At 31.8% G+C, this 16,039-nt stretch overlaps 1 protein-coding gene across 1 annotated transcript; it reads left to right on the forward strand.

Moving 5' to 3' along the window:
- Nucleotides 1-11,446: 11,446 nt before the first annotated feature.
- Nucleotides 11,447-14,177, forward strand: LOC108482503 (1-aminocyclopropane-1-carboxylate synthase CMA101-like). Its single transcript, XM_053020445.1, has 4 exons — nt 11,447-11,587; nt 12,854-12,985; nt 13,050-13,210; nt 13,281-14,177. The coding sequence occupies exons 1-4, from the start codon at nt 11,447-11,449 to the stop codon at nt 14,137-14,139; spliced, it is 1,293 nt and encodes a 430-aa protein (XP_052876405.1). The 3' UTR covers nt 14,140-14,177.
- The last annotated feature ends 1,862 nt before the right edge of the window (nt 14,178-16,039 follow it).

Raw genomic sequence — 16,039 nt, forward strand, 5'->3', positions numbered from 1 at the left:
GGGTCCTCGGATAGAATTTTCTGTGCTCGCTTCAGTTTTAGATGGACAACCCTTAACTAAGGGATCTTTGGATCCACATCTATAACATGCTCCTAAACACTTTCAGTATTCTCCACCATGATTTTTACCACAATAATCGCAAACACTACTCCCCATTCTAGAATCACTAGAGCTTGCTATCGAAGTAGCTGGTCTACTAAATCCTAAATAATTTAAACTTGTAAACTGTGAATCCCTTCTTGAAGCTAGGTAGATATGATCTCTAAGCCTTTTAAAACTTGTTGGAGGTGGAGTGCTTGACCTTCTCCTCTCATCTTTTCCCTATCAAAATTCTTACTTTTGTCTCTAATGATCATTTCCATTTTATAAGCCTTAGATGTCTTTACTGCAAGAGTTTTACGTTCAGAAGATGCCACTAATGCACGAATTTCATCCTTTAGTCCCCACTTAAATTTATCACACATTTCTTTCCCTATCTGAAACATGTTCTTTGCATAACAACTAAGTCTAAAGAATTCTCATTCATATTCCATAAAAGACATCCTACCTTGTCTCAAATGCAGAAATTCCTTCCTCATTTATTTAACATACATCTAGTTTACATATCTTTCCTGAACTTTTTCAGAAATAAGTCATAACCAATCATTTCTTAAGGAGCTACACTAGCTAAGGTTTCCTACCATTGATAAGCTTCCCTTTCTAACAGTGATATAGCACACAAAAAACTATCCTCAAGAGTACATTTTAATTCTTTTATCACTCTACATAAATGAGATAAAAATTGTTCAGCCACAGTGGGATCATTAGCTTTATCCCTAAGAAACTCTTTGGCACCCATTTTTTAATCTCTCTTATAGGATCAATTTTCGATAAAGTAACAAGGAGCACATATGGAGTAGGTTATGCTAGGCGAACCACTTTAGGCCGTGATTCCTGAGGTTGTTGTGGCTGTGGTTCTTGAGTGTACATGAGCTAATCAAATAGTTGTAAACATCGTGAACAACACACTCGTAAATGCATGTCTTGTATTACCTATATTATTGTAAGGAGCTTGTTCTTGTGCAGGCATATGACTCTCTATTTCTTCCTCAATAGCTTCTCTAGATCTGTCAGACATTTTTTTATATCAATACAAAAGAAGATTTAACTTAGTTCATACATTAAGGACTAAGCAAATATGTACTATGTATGATGGGCTGTGACATAGCCTTTAGGTTTTCGAGATTCGACTAAACCTTAACTCTGATACCAAACTTGTAGTATGCCAAATTCGATCCCTTAGAAAGACCCAAGTATGACATGTCACTACTTAAAAATCATCTATCTTTAAAACTATTTCTGATGAAAACTTCGTATGATTTTTAATGTTTGAGTTAAACCTTTAATAAAATATTTAACTAAAGTATAAATCAACAAGCATATAAACTTCAATAAGATAATTTCATTAAAGCATTGTTTAACAATCATGAGTTTTAATTACAATTTCATCTAAAAAAAAATCACCCTCCATATGTCATACATAGTACAAATAAACAGATGTCTCACAGTAGTAGAAATCCTCTAGCGTAGTCCTTTAGAAAGTCTTCCTTCAATAGTATGCCTGAGAAGGAAAATGTTAACATAGTAAGTTCAAAAGAACTTAGTAAGTTCCATAGAGATCTTAAAAAGAATACTAAAAGCACAATCCAATCTTTCAAAGGAATCACTCAACATCATAGAATACTCCCAATGACATATACAAAACCCAGACAGACTTAGTATGCTAATGGCGTGTCACATGGGCGAATACTATATGCCAACACAACATAGCTTAGATATTCTATTTTCATGCCAACCACATACCTAGAGTTCAGAGTTAGATTCATATCAGATGTTTCTATTTCATTCATATACATTTTCTCCTTATAGCTACCAATTCAGAATCATTCAGTAGCATGTTTAATTATGTTATGTTAATCCGGTTTGCAATATATATCTACCTTATTAGAGGCTACATAACATATTTCCTATAACTCAATTTCCGTAAACCAATTCATATTATATGATTCTTTTCAAAAGTAGATGAGAGTAGCTTAACATGAAAATGTCCCATACTTTTTATCCTAGACATACAAAGCTCAGACTAATGACTCTAGACATGCAACCATTATTCACACTCACATACACTAATTATCCTTTATAAAGTAAGAATACTTACCTTACAATATTATAAAGTAACGATAATCACAACACATGGATGTAAAAAGAAACTCACTAGAAAAAATAATAAAGTTTAAATAACAGGTCTTTTGCCTTTGTCACTCAGACCTTTTGTAGCGTCTTGAGCTAAGAATAAGGTTATTTAAACATATTATATTACTACTTCATCAAATCGAAACATACATGCATGAAACATTAATAATTAATCTAGAACCATGAAGTTTCTTCCTTACACACCAGTCTGAAACTTATACATGCAGAATTGATAGCACATAAATAACCTTAAAAATAGCCTAGCGTTCATCAGTAATTACCAAAATGCTATGACAAATGTATAAGTTGGCTGACTACAGTAAACCTAACTTCAGACATGTTTTTTGTGTAACATTTCTGGAACGAAGAAAATGTGCAAGTGTACACAATTACAACAAGTAATAAAGTGACAAGTAAATGTACCCACAGGGATTGTGAAAAGAATTATTTATGAATGCAATTTTAAAAACACTTTGGTGAAGAAAAATATTTTGATTTGAGGAGGTGATTAAAAACTAGGATTTTAACTAAGTAAAATAAATATAAATAAAATAAAAGTTCCAATGCACGATTTCAAAAGATGATTTTAATCAAGATGACATAATTGTGTTAGATTAATTACATTTCTTAACTTAGAATTATTAAACTCATGTTTATGTTATTATGAATAAATTCACGACAACTCGGTAATTTGCTAACTCATGAACATACTTACCAAAATCTATTTATCTCTTGACTATATCTCTATGTTAATTCAACCGATTAAACAAATTTTAATAAGCAAATGTGTTAATGCACATACATACTTATGAAATCAAAATAATCTCTTGTACATATCCTTATGCCAATTCAAACAATTAATTCAATCTCATAAGCACATAAAAGATCATGTGAGGTAACAATGTATTTCTACCTTGAAACATTTTAATCACAATAATCTTGCAAGTTATGCAAGGCTAATGTATCGTTAGATACGTTGCTAATTTAACCCTCAGTTACCTTAGATGATTAAACATGCATTGATTAAGTATCGTTTCAATTAATTACAATTTCAATCTGTTTAAATAATTAATTCATTAGTTACCTTACAATCATGATGCAAGAATAACTTAGTCATGGTTTTACTCAATCAAACATCTTACCGAGGCCTATAACAATTAACAACATAAACACAATTTTAATAAATTAAGTAGATGAAATGCAATCAACCTAACACGAATTAAATTTAAGCCATATTAATTAAATTAAACATATCAACATCAAAAATTTCATAGACATGTTCATCATAACAAAACAAAATTAAAAGGATAGGGAACAAGAATCAAATCCGGTGTTTTCTTCGTGGCTTGATTAGTTTGCTCCACTCTTCCTTCTCTGGTTGTTCTTGTCGAACGAAGGCTTCTATGAACACTTGGATGCTGCTCCAAATGGTGGTTGATTGACTCTTTTTCAAGAGGTGAAACCGGCAAGGGAATAGGGGAAGAAAATAAAGAACAATGGAAGAGAATGAAGAGAGAAAAATGAGAGAAAAGTAAAGAGATGAGAAAGGTTGAGATGTGTTTGAAGTGAGCAGCCAAGGGGAGTATTTATAGGTTGAGAAGGCTACTAAAAATATCCAAAATCAGCAGCCAAAGACTCCCCCAATGGCTGGCCACACATATGGCATGTTTGAAGATTTCAAACATGCTATTTTAAGGTAGGGGCAAATCTAGAAAGGCATACATAGTGGAGGGGTTTGAATGTAATTTGAAAGAGTCTTCAAGGGCCATTTTGCAAGCCAAATAATCAACCAAGCAAGCTGATTGGGTCAGCATGTGGGATAGTTTTGGGCTGCCCAGTGCTCGGTTGGATCGGTTTTCTCAGTTCAACTCAACTGGGTCCCTTTTCATAATTAATTAACAATAATTTATTTAACTCAAATTAAATTGGATTAAAATTAAAATTAATTATATTATGAATTAATACACATAATTTGGATCATCTTAGGCTGAAAAAATGAATTTGCCTTGATGCTTCAAAATTACTTCTCGATTTTGTACTTTTAGTAGTATCTGCCGAGCCGTTTTTTGCCCTTTTGCAAATCAATCAAAATTAATCAAAATTAATAAAAATTTGATATAAAATTAATTAAAATTTGGGTGAAATTTAATTATTTTATAAATATTATTTATTTTTCTACACCTAATTTTATTAAAAGCGCATGAAATTGAGTTAAAAAGGGCATGAAAAAGTGTGTATATTTTCGTGTTTCCAACTTCAAACCTAGCCTAAATGTTATGGTCGAATTTCGAAGGTGACAATAATACGTTTGAAATATTTACTTTCCAAAATGTGACTCGTTATGAAGCCGAAAATCAAAGTTTTATTGCCACAAAAACCAAAACCAAAATAAAATTCAAAAATTAAATCGAAGCCAAAAGTCTTGAAGAGTTCAGTTATTAACAAATCAAACCATTATGCGAAAAAAACCAATCCGGGTTCTTGCATGCCGTCCAGCCCTAAACTTGTTAGTTACCTAAGAGGAAAACAATCAAAAGGTGAGCTTACGAGCTCAGTGTGTAACACATCCCAAGCAATAAATCAGATGTACATAAATAAATAGATAAATTTCCAGATACAAATTCAAACATATTCTCATATACATAATCAAAAGTATTTTCATAATCATATACAGATGCATATTCAGATTCAAATACAAATGAAGATGCATATTCAAATGTGGATGTGGATGTAGACACAAATTTAGATACAGATGTAGTCACAGATCCTACCCCCATCTGCTACACACCAACCCCATCTAACCAATTACACCAATTAGGACTACAAGAGTCCATACATCCAATCACACCAAGTCGTGGTGGTATGCCACTCATAAAAGTGTAATTGAGCTACTAGACAAATATTGCGATTTAACCACCAAAATTGTAGTAATAATACCAAAATACACTTCCTCTATCACATATCAAACCTATCCTAATGCACATGCATAAATAAGCAGTAATCATGCTTTTGAAGTTATCAGAACACAAATCGTAGATGTAACACCCCAAACCCGACCTAGAAGTTAAGAAAAAATCTGAAGGAGTTACAACAACACATCAAAAACCAAATTCAATAAGTATCCAAAAAAATTCAAAGATTACTCAACTATTAGCGGAATATCTTTTCAGAGTCTTATTTTGAAAATCGAAATCCATTTTGTCGACTTGAGTGATTTTGTAGTTTCAAGTTAAAAATTATCAACTACTAACAAAATTAACAAAAACCAAAACAAGCTTAGAAATAAATTACAACCCACAAGATCAAACATTTCTACATTATTACAAAACAATCCGAGCTCTCACACGCTGTCTGGTCCTAAGTTGGAGACTTACTTGAACACATAAAGATAAAACCAAAAGGTGAGTTATAAAGCCCACTGTATGACCAACATCAATTATAGTTAACAAAACATAGTATATAAATAAGAATAAACACATTGAACTTAATAGTAAGTGTAATATAACAGAACAACACAACCCAACCAGAACAGGACAGAGCAGAACATAACAGAACATAGTAGAGCAGAGCATAACAAAACAGAGCAGAGCAGAATAGAATAGATCAAAACATAACATAACATAGCAAAATAGAATAGAGAAGAATAGAATAGAGCAAAACATAACAGAACAGAGCAAAGTAGAACATAATAGAGTAGAACATAACAAAACAGAACAGAGCAGTGCAGAATGGAACATAATAGAACAAAGCAAAAGCATAACAGAACAGAACAGAACAGAATAGAGCAAAACATAACAAAACAGAACAATGCATAATAGAACAGAGCAGAGCAGAACTAAACAAAGCTACACAGAGGATGTGTGTTATGCAGATGCGGTATTTTTCAAATAGATCAGAATACAGATTTATTAGAAAATATCCTACCCAAATCCGCTACATATTAAAATAGAGTTCCCCCAGAATTTTGCAGTTACAACTGTCAGATTGGCTACATGTGGTTGATGATCGTTTTATGGTTCACTAAACTAGACTATGATCACGAAAAAGGCAAGCGCACCTATCGAATGGTAGTATAGCTATGGTGAGTCCACAATATCGTATCCACAAGAACTAAAAGTACTAGTATTAACTATCTTTCTATTGTTTGTTTTAATCTAATATTAACTAAACTAATTAACAAATGAACACGACAGAGAGTGAATGAAATAATCAAATAAACCAATGATAAGGACAATACCCAAAGAAGAATCCATCTAGACTTCACTTATTATTCTGACTCTGAATTAAACGATTTATTCACTTGTCCTGATCCGTAGAAATCCCTAAATTATATTAATATCTCTTTCGAGACTAAGAATAACTAACTCTAGGTTGATTAATTGAAATCTCTTTCTAATTAAAACCCCTATCGTCACATTAACTCGATCTATGGATTCCTCTATTAGATTTGACTCTAATCCGACAGATTTATGTCTTCCTATCTATAGGATTGCATGCAACTCCGCTTAATTATACTAAATCTACTTTAAACAAGGACTTTTGCTCCACTGAATAAGCACATCAAGCTTGTATTAATATCCTAAAAATATTAAGGTAAGAATTAAGAACACATAATTAAGAACAAGAACAAGTATTTATCGTGTAACTCAGATAATTAAATAATAACATCCATCGTAGTTTTCATCCTCCCTAGGTATTTAGGGAGTTTTATTCATAATTTAATAGGAAAACATCTCAAAAATAGGAAAACAACAAAACATAAAGAAACCCAAAAAATTCAAGATTAATTTGAAGGGAGATCTTCAATCTTGAAGGAGATCTTGTTTCCGAGCTGAATCTGTTGGCATTATTTGAATAATTCCTTTGTTCTACTCTCCGTCTCCCCTTAGGTATTCTTCTAGTGTGTTTATATAGACTTTAGACTGCTCAGAAACCCTAAAAATTGGCTTTTTCCGTGTGTTTGGGAAACAGGGAGCGATATTGACACGAGCTACCATATAGACATATGGCTAGCCCGCGTGGATCACATGGGCATGTGCTCAGCCCGTGTGGAAATGGTCTTGGCCGTGTGGATCCTTAAATCATCCCGTTTTGTCCGTTTTAGGCCTGTTTTCTGCTCCTTTTGTTCCCTATACTCTCTTAAGTATAAAACATGAAATTAAAGGATCAAGAGCATCAAATTCACTAAATTAGAGAATAAATCATCCAAAAACATGCTAAGCATGGGATTAAAACATGTTATATTTATGGTTTATTAGGGGTTAAGCAACTATAGTGCAACCAAGCTACCAGGATAAAAACATGGATAAACCACCAGATAATGCAGACTATCAAACTGCTAGAAACTTTCTTCAACCACATCATTCAAAGTTTCATGCAATGTGTCATGGCATTCATATATAGAAGTATGTAGCCACACTATCATACGGTAACAAAGTTAGTAGGCATGGGAGTCCATTCGTTATAAAATAGATTTATCAAAACTTAACAAATAATATCAGATTTTCCATGAAGTCACATACATGGTTATAAATTAAAATCAGTACCAATTAATTCAACATATTCAAATATCACATGTTCTTAAGCAACAAAGTAACGTAAAGGTACACCAACAAACTTAACAGAATACAAATCGTACCTGGATAATTCCCATGCACTAGACAAGGGCACATTATTTTCTGACAAACCCTATTTACTTAGGTTCAACATAGCAGACATATGTACAGACCACAAGTTATTCATCATCAGATCATCATTTATCAAATTATATTGCCTAATTTCGATCGCACGGGCTCTACAGTAGGCTTACGTTCATTTTGAACGACGCTTGTGGCCTGAGGGAAAAAATTTCAAATATTGGTCCACACGCCTATGTGGTTTCACACGGCCTAGAAAGCTGGCTCGTGTACTTTCCTGTGAAGTCTTAATTCACAAACAGTGAGCTACATGGCCTGGACACACGTCTGTGTCATTGGCCCGTGTGAATCTTGCTCAACACATAAATACACACGGTTTGGACACATACCTATGTGCCTAGTCCGTGTGCCTATAAATTTTTGTGAACAGTGAGTTACATGACCTACCACATGGTTATATGGCTTACACGACCTACCACACGACCTGGCACACAGCCGTATGGCTTCAACTGTCTCGTTTTTTGACGACTAAAATTCAATACCCACCTTATAGGATTTGATGTAGAAGCTACTAGGATGAATTCTTGTCTCTATAACGACATTACAACAACAAATTAGACAATGTATTCACACTCAAAATACTAAGATTAGCTTTTGAGACTGAAGTTACATTGAAGAACTTCCGACACAAACTTTAAATCAAACTTACCGGTAACAAATTAAACCAGAAAAGAGAAGTCCAACCTCGTACAGAATCAATTTGGTATAACATAGCAAAAAAGGAAGGTAGTTTGAAGAGAATAATCAAAACGAAGAAATAAAGAAAGAGCGGAGGAATGGTAGCAACAGAAATGAAAAGTAAAAAGAAATAAAAAACAAATGTTGTTCCCCTAGGAGGGTTCTGGAAAGTTTAATTAACCACCCGAAACTAACTACCACACAAAGAAATTAAAAAATAAAATATTCCCTATTGCTTTCATAAGGAACCGAACACAAGATCAAAGAGTACACAGAAGCTTTCTTGTCATCATTGACTAAATTTAACTTATAACCCACATGTCCAAAGATAGGGGTTTAATTGAAGTAGCAAAATTTCAAGAGATAGGATTTGAACCCAAAACCTCACATACATAACTAGCACATTTAACCATTTAACCAAACCAATTTTCTTATAAAAAATTTCCAAAGTCTAAACTCAAATCGAGGGATGACCACTCTTGGTTTTGAAACTGCTAACCTGTTTTTAGGATGTTACAGTACATATATTTTTCACATATCTTACCTGTATCCCATACAGATACAAATAACAAAATGTCTAATTTCAAGTCTTATTTAGGCTAAACAGACCCCACGGAAGGTCTAATTACAAATTTCAAAGTCAAATGGGCCTAAGTGAAAATTTTTAAAAAATGAACCCACACACCCATATGTCCCACACGACCCAACTAGCCCAGCTCGTGTGGCCTACATGGCCTAACACAAGCTCGTGTGACCCACACGACCTAACACACACATTTTTTACCCACACAGCCTTATGACATTGATAGAATGCGTTTCGACTTTAGGTCGTTTGTTATTTTTCGAGTTTTCAATTACACACCTTACTAATTTTTGAAGCAAACACCATGACAAGAATTCCAAAACCTAAAATCCGTATTCAAAATGCTCAAATTAGTAATAAAACCCCAAAAACTAACCTGTTAAAATAGCCATAACGACCACTCGGTAAACCTTAACATCACCAAAAATCACTAGCCAAACTATCGACTACTTACCCAACTCGAAACAACTTCCAACAGAAACTAATTGTTGGAGCAATGTTAGTCTTGAGATCCTCACCTAAAATAAAAGATTTCACAACCAATAAAACCTCAACACAAGAAATAACAAAAACATCTATCAAAACCTTTCATAAAGACTCAGTATAAAGCACTTATGCATGGTCGAACAAAAAGTTAAAAAAGCGATAATACGCAAAATAGAAGAGCAAAAAGAAGCAAAGGTAGAGCCAAAAAGAAAAGTGTAAGAAATAAGAATATGGAAACTGTAACAAGAAGAAAAGAAAAGGAAGAACAAAATAATGGGAAAAGGGGATTAGAGGGAACGACAAAAGTGGGCAAATTTCTTTGGAAAAAATATGGATAAAAACTTAGAAATAAAAAATAAAAAATTAAAGCAAAACCTACCCAATTCCCCACAACCACCCACTAAATTAGGTATAGATCCCTAACCAATCTCCTATAGAAAACCAATCCTTTCCAAATAATAGCAAAAATAACTTTGACACGCTCACAAAAAAATTCAAACACAAGACGAAAAGGTAAGATGAAACCTTACCATTAAACCAGCAGGCTAATTCTGTCATTAGTTGAGCAAAAATAATTTAATTAACCAGATGTTCAAAGATCAGGGTTGAGACAAAAATAGCAAAAATTCAATGAAAAGGATTCAAACCCAGAACCTCACACACACAAGCACAACACTTAACCACTACAATGGATCGACTCATTTGACAAAATTCCTACAACCTGAATTCAAAAACAAAACGTGGTCACTCATGGTTTCAATGACCCAATTTCTTCTAACCCGATTTTTGAGATGTGACATTTTGAACTTTGGTTTTTAGAAAATGCAGGGAAGATTAATGAGGAAGATGAACACAAAGAAAACGTAACATTTTTTAGTGAAGGCATTGCTATCCTTATATACTTAAGTACGGAGACAATGTTTAGTGGAAAAATTAAATAATTCCACTAACACTCTTGATTCTTGTGATTAAGTGCGCTTATCAAACATTGAGTTTTTTCATCTACAGTAGTTTAGTTTCATTCTAACTAAGTCTCAATTTAACTAACTAAATTTCCTTATTTAATAATAAACAAATCCATTCAACAGTAAACCAAACGATTTCGCCAAAGCATCTGGGTGGTGTACACTTAACGGAAGAGTCCACCAAACCACAGATCTTCGCCAAGCTAAGAGTTCAACAAATGACGCATACAAAGAATTCTATAATTAACCAAAACAAACAATTTACTTAGTTATCTCTACACTTAGTTCAACAAAACATTCTAAACAATAATCAGATACCGAGACTTTGTCGGGCGGGCTGTTACATGCCTAACCAACTACATCATCAAAAGTAGATCGAACTTATCAATAGAACCAATTAAGCTAAAAATTAATTATTCAATTGATTCGACTTGTGAGATATAATCAGAAATAGAGCAAACCATTATAAATTAGTACAAATAAATAAATAAAAAGATATTTGAATCGATTCAATATATTTTATTTTTAATTTTATTTATTATTATTGAATAAACAATTTAAGTGATTAAATAAAAAAAATAATTAACTTATTCAACCATCAATTCAATTATTACAATATTTAACAATAGAATTTGAGGTGGAAAACAAAATCAAGATGGTGAATTCACATGCATATATATATATATATATATATATATATATATATAAGTGTGGTGGGGAGTATGAGATTATAAATAGCCTAATTCCCTCAAAAGTCTATAAACAAAACCCGCCAACCTTGAAGCAGTGGTAAAGGAATAAGGGGGATGTTGTCAAGCAAGGCTAGTTGCAATAGTCATGGAGAAGACTCATCATATTTCCTGGGGTGGCAACTTTATGACAATAATCCTTTTCATGGAGTTGTTAATCCCACTGGGATTATTCAGATGGGGCTTGCTGAGAATCAGGTATTCCATTTTTTTACCATTACTTTTCTTAATTAATTACTATCATTCAAAACTTATGGGTGAAAAAAAAAACACCATATATGTTTTCCCTTTTTCCTATTTTTTTTCTCAAAAGATAATGCCATTGTAAATTTAGTTTTTGGGTTTATATATTTTATATTAATTGAACTTTTATTTTATCTATATTTATATTATTTTATAAAGTTTTTAATTATTTTATAAAGTTGTTAATTCAATTGGTATCATAAATTAATTCAACATCAATTTAATTTTAAAAATTGAAAAAATTATATAATTTTTAAATTAAATAGCTATACCACAAATTTAAAGAAAATCTCAAAAAAAAAAGTTGAAAGATTCAGGACCTTTTTGGGGCAGGTTGAATTCTTTGATGTTTATATTTTTAATCTAATATTTTCTCTTTTACCATAACGTATGTGCCACGTAATCTAGTTACTTTTAGTCACAATTGATGAAGAATTTTTTAGATGTCAATTTTGACATAAACCCAAAATGTAATGAAATAATTTAAATTCGAAGTCACTCCAGCAAGTAATTTGAACTCGAGTCATAAACTTAAATGGTAAAGCTTGAAATGGCTTGATTAGTAACTTTAAATGATACGATCTTAAAATAATTCAAATTAAAAATAATTTGAACTTAAAATAAAGTGATTAAAAATCAACCTAGTTAATTTGTCTTAATAAAACTAAATATTTTCTATAAAAAAATTTAGGCTTTGTTTATTATTGAGGTTAAAAAGTATTTTTCCAATCCAAACTTTGATTTCAAACAAATTTTTATTAAAAACAACTTTTTAAACAAAATATTGTTTTTAAACGGATTTTAAAGTTACCTTCTAATCTTCCCTTTAAATATTCATGTGATAAAAGATTGTTTCAAACCATGATTCCACGTTATCTTTATATTTTTTTAATGAGAGAATAACAAGTCAAATTTTTTCCTCCTAATTTTCAGCATTAAAATCTGATTTGTCATTCTCCCATTAGAAAGGAATAAAAATGACAAAAATGACGTGGAATCATAATTTCATACAATACTTTCACCATATTTTACAACATCACTTATAAAATTATTTATCTAACACTTTTCAATTTCAATACTAAACCTCCCCTTCATCTATCCAGGTATATAAGCTAAATAATATTATTTAATTAAAAGTAAACCGAATTCTAAGTCCATGATTTTTATTGGAAAAATGGCTATCCATGCTAAATCAATAGCTATAATGCGTATTTGTCTCAGCTATCTTTCGACCTGGTAGAATCATGGCTACGGAAAAACCTGGACGCCATGGGATTGAAGAAGGATGGAGAATCTGTATTCAGGGAACTGGCTCTCTTCCAGGACTATCACGGTTTACCTGCTTTCAAAAACGTACTCCCCCCCCCCCCCCTCTTTATATATATATATAGTAAATTAAATAACCTCATTTGTGCAGGAACTGGTGGAGTACATGGCGAAAATCAGAGGGAACAAGGTTACATTTGATCCCAACAACCTGGTGCTTGCCGCTGGTGCAACTTCAGCTAATGAGACTTTGATCTTTTGCCTTGTTGATCCTGGTCAAGCTATCCTTCTTCCCACACCATACTACCCTGGGTATGTTTTAAACTCCCTACTCTTATTGTATTGTACAATCTCCATGGATCATAACCATGTTTAGTTGCAGGTTCAATAGGGATCTTAAATGGAGGACTGGGGTAGAAATTGTTCCAGTACATTGTTGGAGCTCAAATGGGTTCAGAATCACAATGTCTGCACTTGAAGATGCTTACCAGAGCGCTCAAACACTTAACCTCAAAGTAAAAGGGGTTTTAATAACCAATCCATCGAATCCACTCGGCACAACAATGACTAGGGAGGAGCTTAACCATCTCATTACATTTGCCATTGCCAAAAACATTCATATCATAAGCGACGAAGTTTTTGCTGGAACAGTCTTTGACTCTCCAGGTTTCATAAGCATTATGGAAGCCGCAATGGATCGAAGCCTTGCAAATGAAAATCCGGGTTTATGGAACCGCATTCACATTGTTTACAGCCTTTCTAAGGATCTAGGCTTACCAGGATTTCGTGTCGGAATGATTTATTCAAACAATGAAACAGTGGTGAGTGCAGCCACTAGGATGTCGAGTTTCGGCCTGGTTTCATCGCAAACGCAGTACCTACTCTCCAACATGTTAGCAAACAAGAAATTCACCAGCAAATACATGAAGGAGAACCAAAAGAGGCTTAAAAGGAAAAGAGAAATGCTGGTTTCAGGTCTTAGAACATCAGGAATGGAATGCTTAAAAAGCAATGCAGGCTTGTTTTGTTGGGTGGACATGAGACATCTCTTATCTTCCAACACATTCGAAGCTGAAACAAAGCTGTGGAAGACGATTCTATGCGAAGTTGGGTTGAATATGACGGCGGGTGAGTCTTGCCATTGCAGTGAACCAGGGTGGGTCAGAGTCTGCTTTGCTAATATGTCCCAAGCTACGCTTCAAATTGCGATGAGACGACTTCGTGATTTTGCTGAACGTTAAAGCTGTGGTGGTAGGATCGGTAATAAGATCAGTAGTCAGCAGCAAAACATGTCGAGTTTAAGAAGGAAATTGCTCAGCAATTGGGTTCACAAATTATCTTCATCTGAATGTGATGAACAACATCGTTAGGTTATTCTAGCTTTATTTGTATTTATTGTAATATATATTTTGATGTATGTTGGTACATTACAGAATAATTAAGTGAAATTACATTTATAAGAGTGGTATTTATCTCTATTTCCAATTATAAGAAATTTTAATTCTTTACTCGTGTTTGCTGTGAAAGTATAATTATATATTAATTTCTTATATTATGTTTGTTAATATAAATTATAATTACACAATTTTTTAATGTAATTTTTATTCATCAATAATAATATCAATCATTTTGATACATAATTTTAAATTTATTATAAACTTTATAATTTTTAAAATTAAATTAATCAATAAATAAATAAGAGGATTTTATTAATTCATTTTGTCAATCTAATTGATATCTAATTAATATGGATTTTATTAAATTAGTATCGTGTATCAAAATAAAATGTAAGACAATTCCTGTGCTCATCTATTTGTTTTCATATACTGGCATGATACATAATATAGGGAATTAACTCTAAAAGCTTAATTCAAAAGCAAAAAAAAATAATAATAATAATAACTTGGTTCAAAGCATCTCATATTATCGTTATCTATAATGGAAAAGAGCAATTTTCCATTTATATAATGGATCGTATGGTAAGACATAAATTAAGAGAATCCACACCTACTATAAATTCTTGTGACACACAAAAATGATAATAAATTTTGTCGCTAATAGTATAATAAATAAAATAGAAATTAATTAATGAATTTATTAGTGAGATGTAAACCTTGTGATAAAAGATAAAGAAACAAAGGAGGAATTCATATCCAACTTAAACGAAGTATATATTTTAAGTCAACATATATGTATGTCTGCTCACATTGCATGAAGAATAATTGATCAAATTCGTCGACGTTCCTATGAAGAAACATTTATGATACTAGAACTTATGTCCTATCGAGAATGTTATCCTATTTTAAAATTGGTTTATTCTAGGGTAGCAAATGCTCGTCATAATAGGGGTTTCAATGAAACTTTAAATTCTAAAAATATTAATTATTATAAAAAAAGTATTAGAAATACTTAGAAAAATAATTCTCTAAATAAGTAACAAATTTTAAAATTAAATCATCATATGACATATGTTAATTCATGAAAGTATTCAACAATACAAGTAATTATATAATTAACAAGACAAATAGGAGCTATGAGATAAAAAAATCTTAAACTTTTGTTTAAAAAATTAAGCTCCTCTACAAAAAAAATGCACTCAATTAAGTCTTTTATAACAATTTAGTTTTTAATGGTGTTGAAAATTATTAATATTTAATATTTAATATTTACGAGACTAGTATAAAAATATATTAAAATTTGGTCTAGTAATTTTGATTAATTGAAAATTAATTGAGATACAAGTGTAATGATCTTAAAGTCAAGTGGTATTGAAAATGCAATTTCAGGACCTCATTTTCATAAACCAAACTCGTAAATATTTCTATTAAATATTTACAAATATTCACAGAGTTATATTATAGATGAATTAAATTTTAGTTAGGTAATTTTATCGAATTAGTAATTAATCAATATATAAGGACTAAATTGTAATAGTAATAAAAGTAAAATTGCTAAAGAAATTTTCATTAGAACTTGAACTAAAGACTAAAATGGTAATAACGCCACTTAAATATTGGGGACTAGGAAATTATGGTATGGTATAAAATTTGTATGTTATAAAAATTATAATTTAGTTAATTATAAAATAAAACATATATGTTAAAACTAAGTTAGTGAAAAGAAAGAGAAAAAAATAATTCA

The sequence above is a fragment of the Gossypium arboreum genome, chromosome 1 (assembly GCF_025698485.1).
Source record: "Gossypium arboreum isolate Shixiya-1 chromosome 1, ASM2569848v2, whole genome shotgun sequence".
Taxonomy (NCBI): Eukaryota; Viridiplantae; Streptophyta; class Magnoliopsida; order Malvales; family Malvaceae; genus Gossypium; species Gossypium arboreum.

Coding starts and splice junctions, on each gene's coding strand:
- LOC108482503 (XM_053020445.1), top strand. CDS start 11,447: ATGTTGTCAAGCAAGGCTAGTTGCAATAGTCATGGAGAAGACTCATCA. Junction 11,588..12,853: donor TGGGGCTTGCTGAGAATCAG/GTATTCCATTTT, acceptor TATTTGTCTCAG/CTATCTTTCGACCTGGTAGA. Junction 13,211..13,280: donor CCCACACCATACTACCCTGG/GTATGTTTTAAA, acceptor GTTTAGTTGCAG/GTTCAATAGGGATCTTAAAT.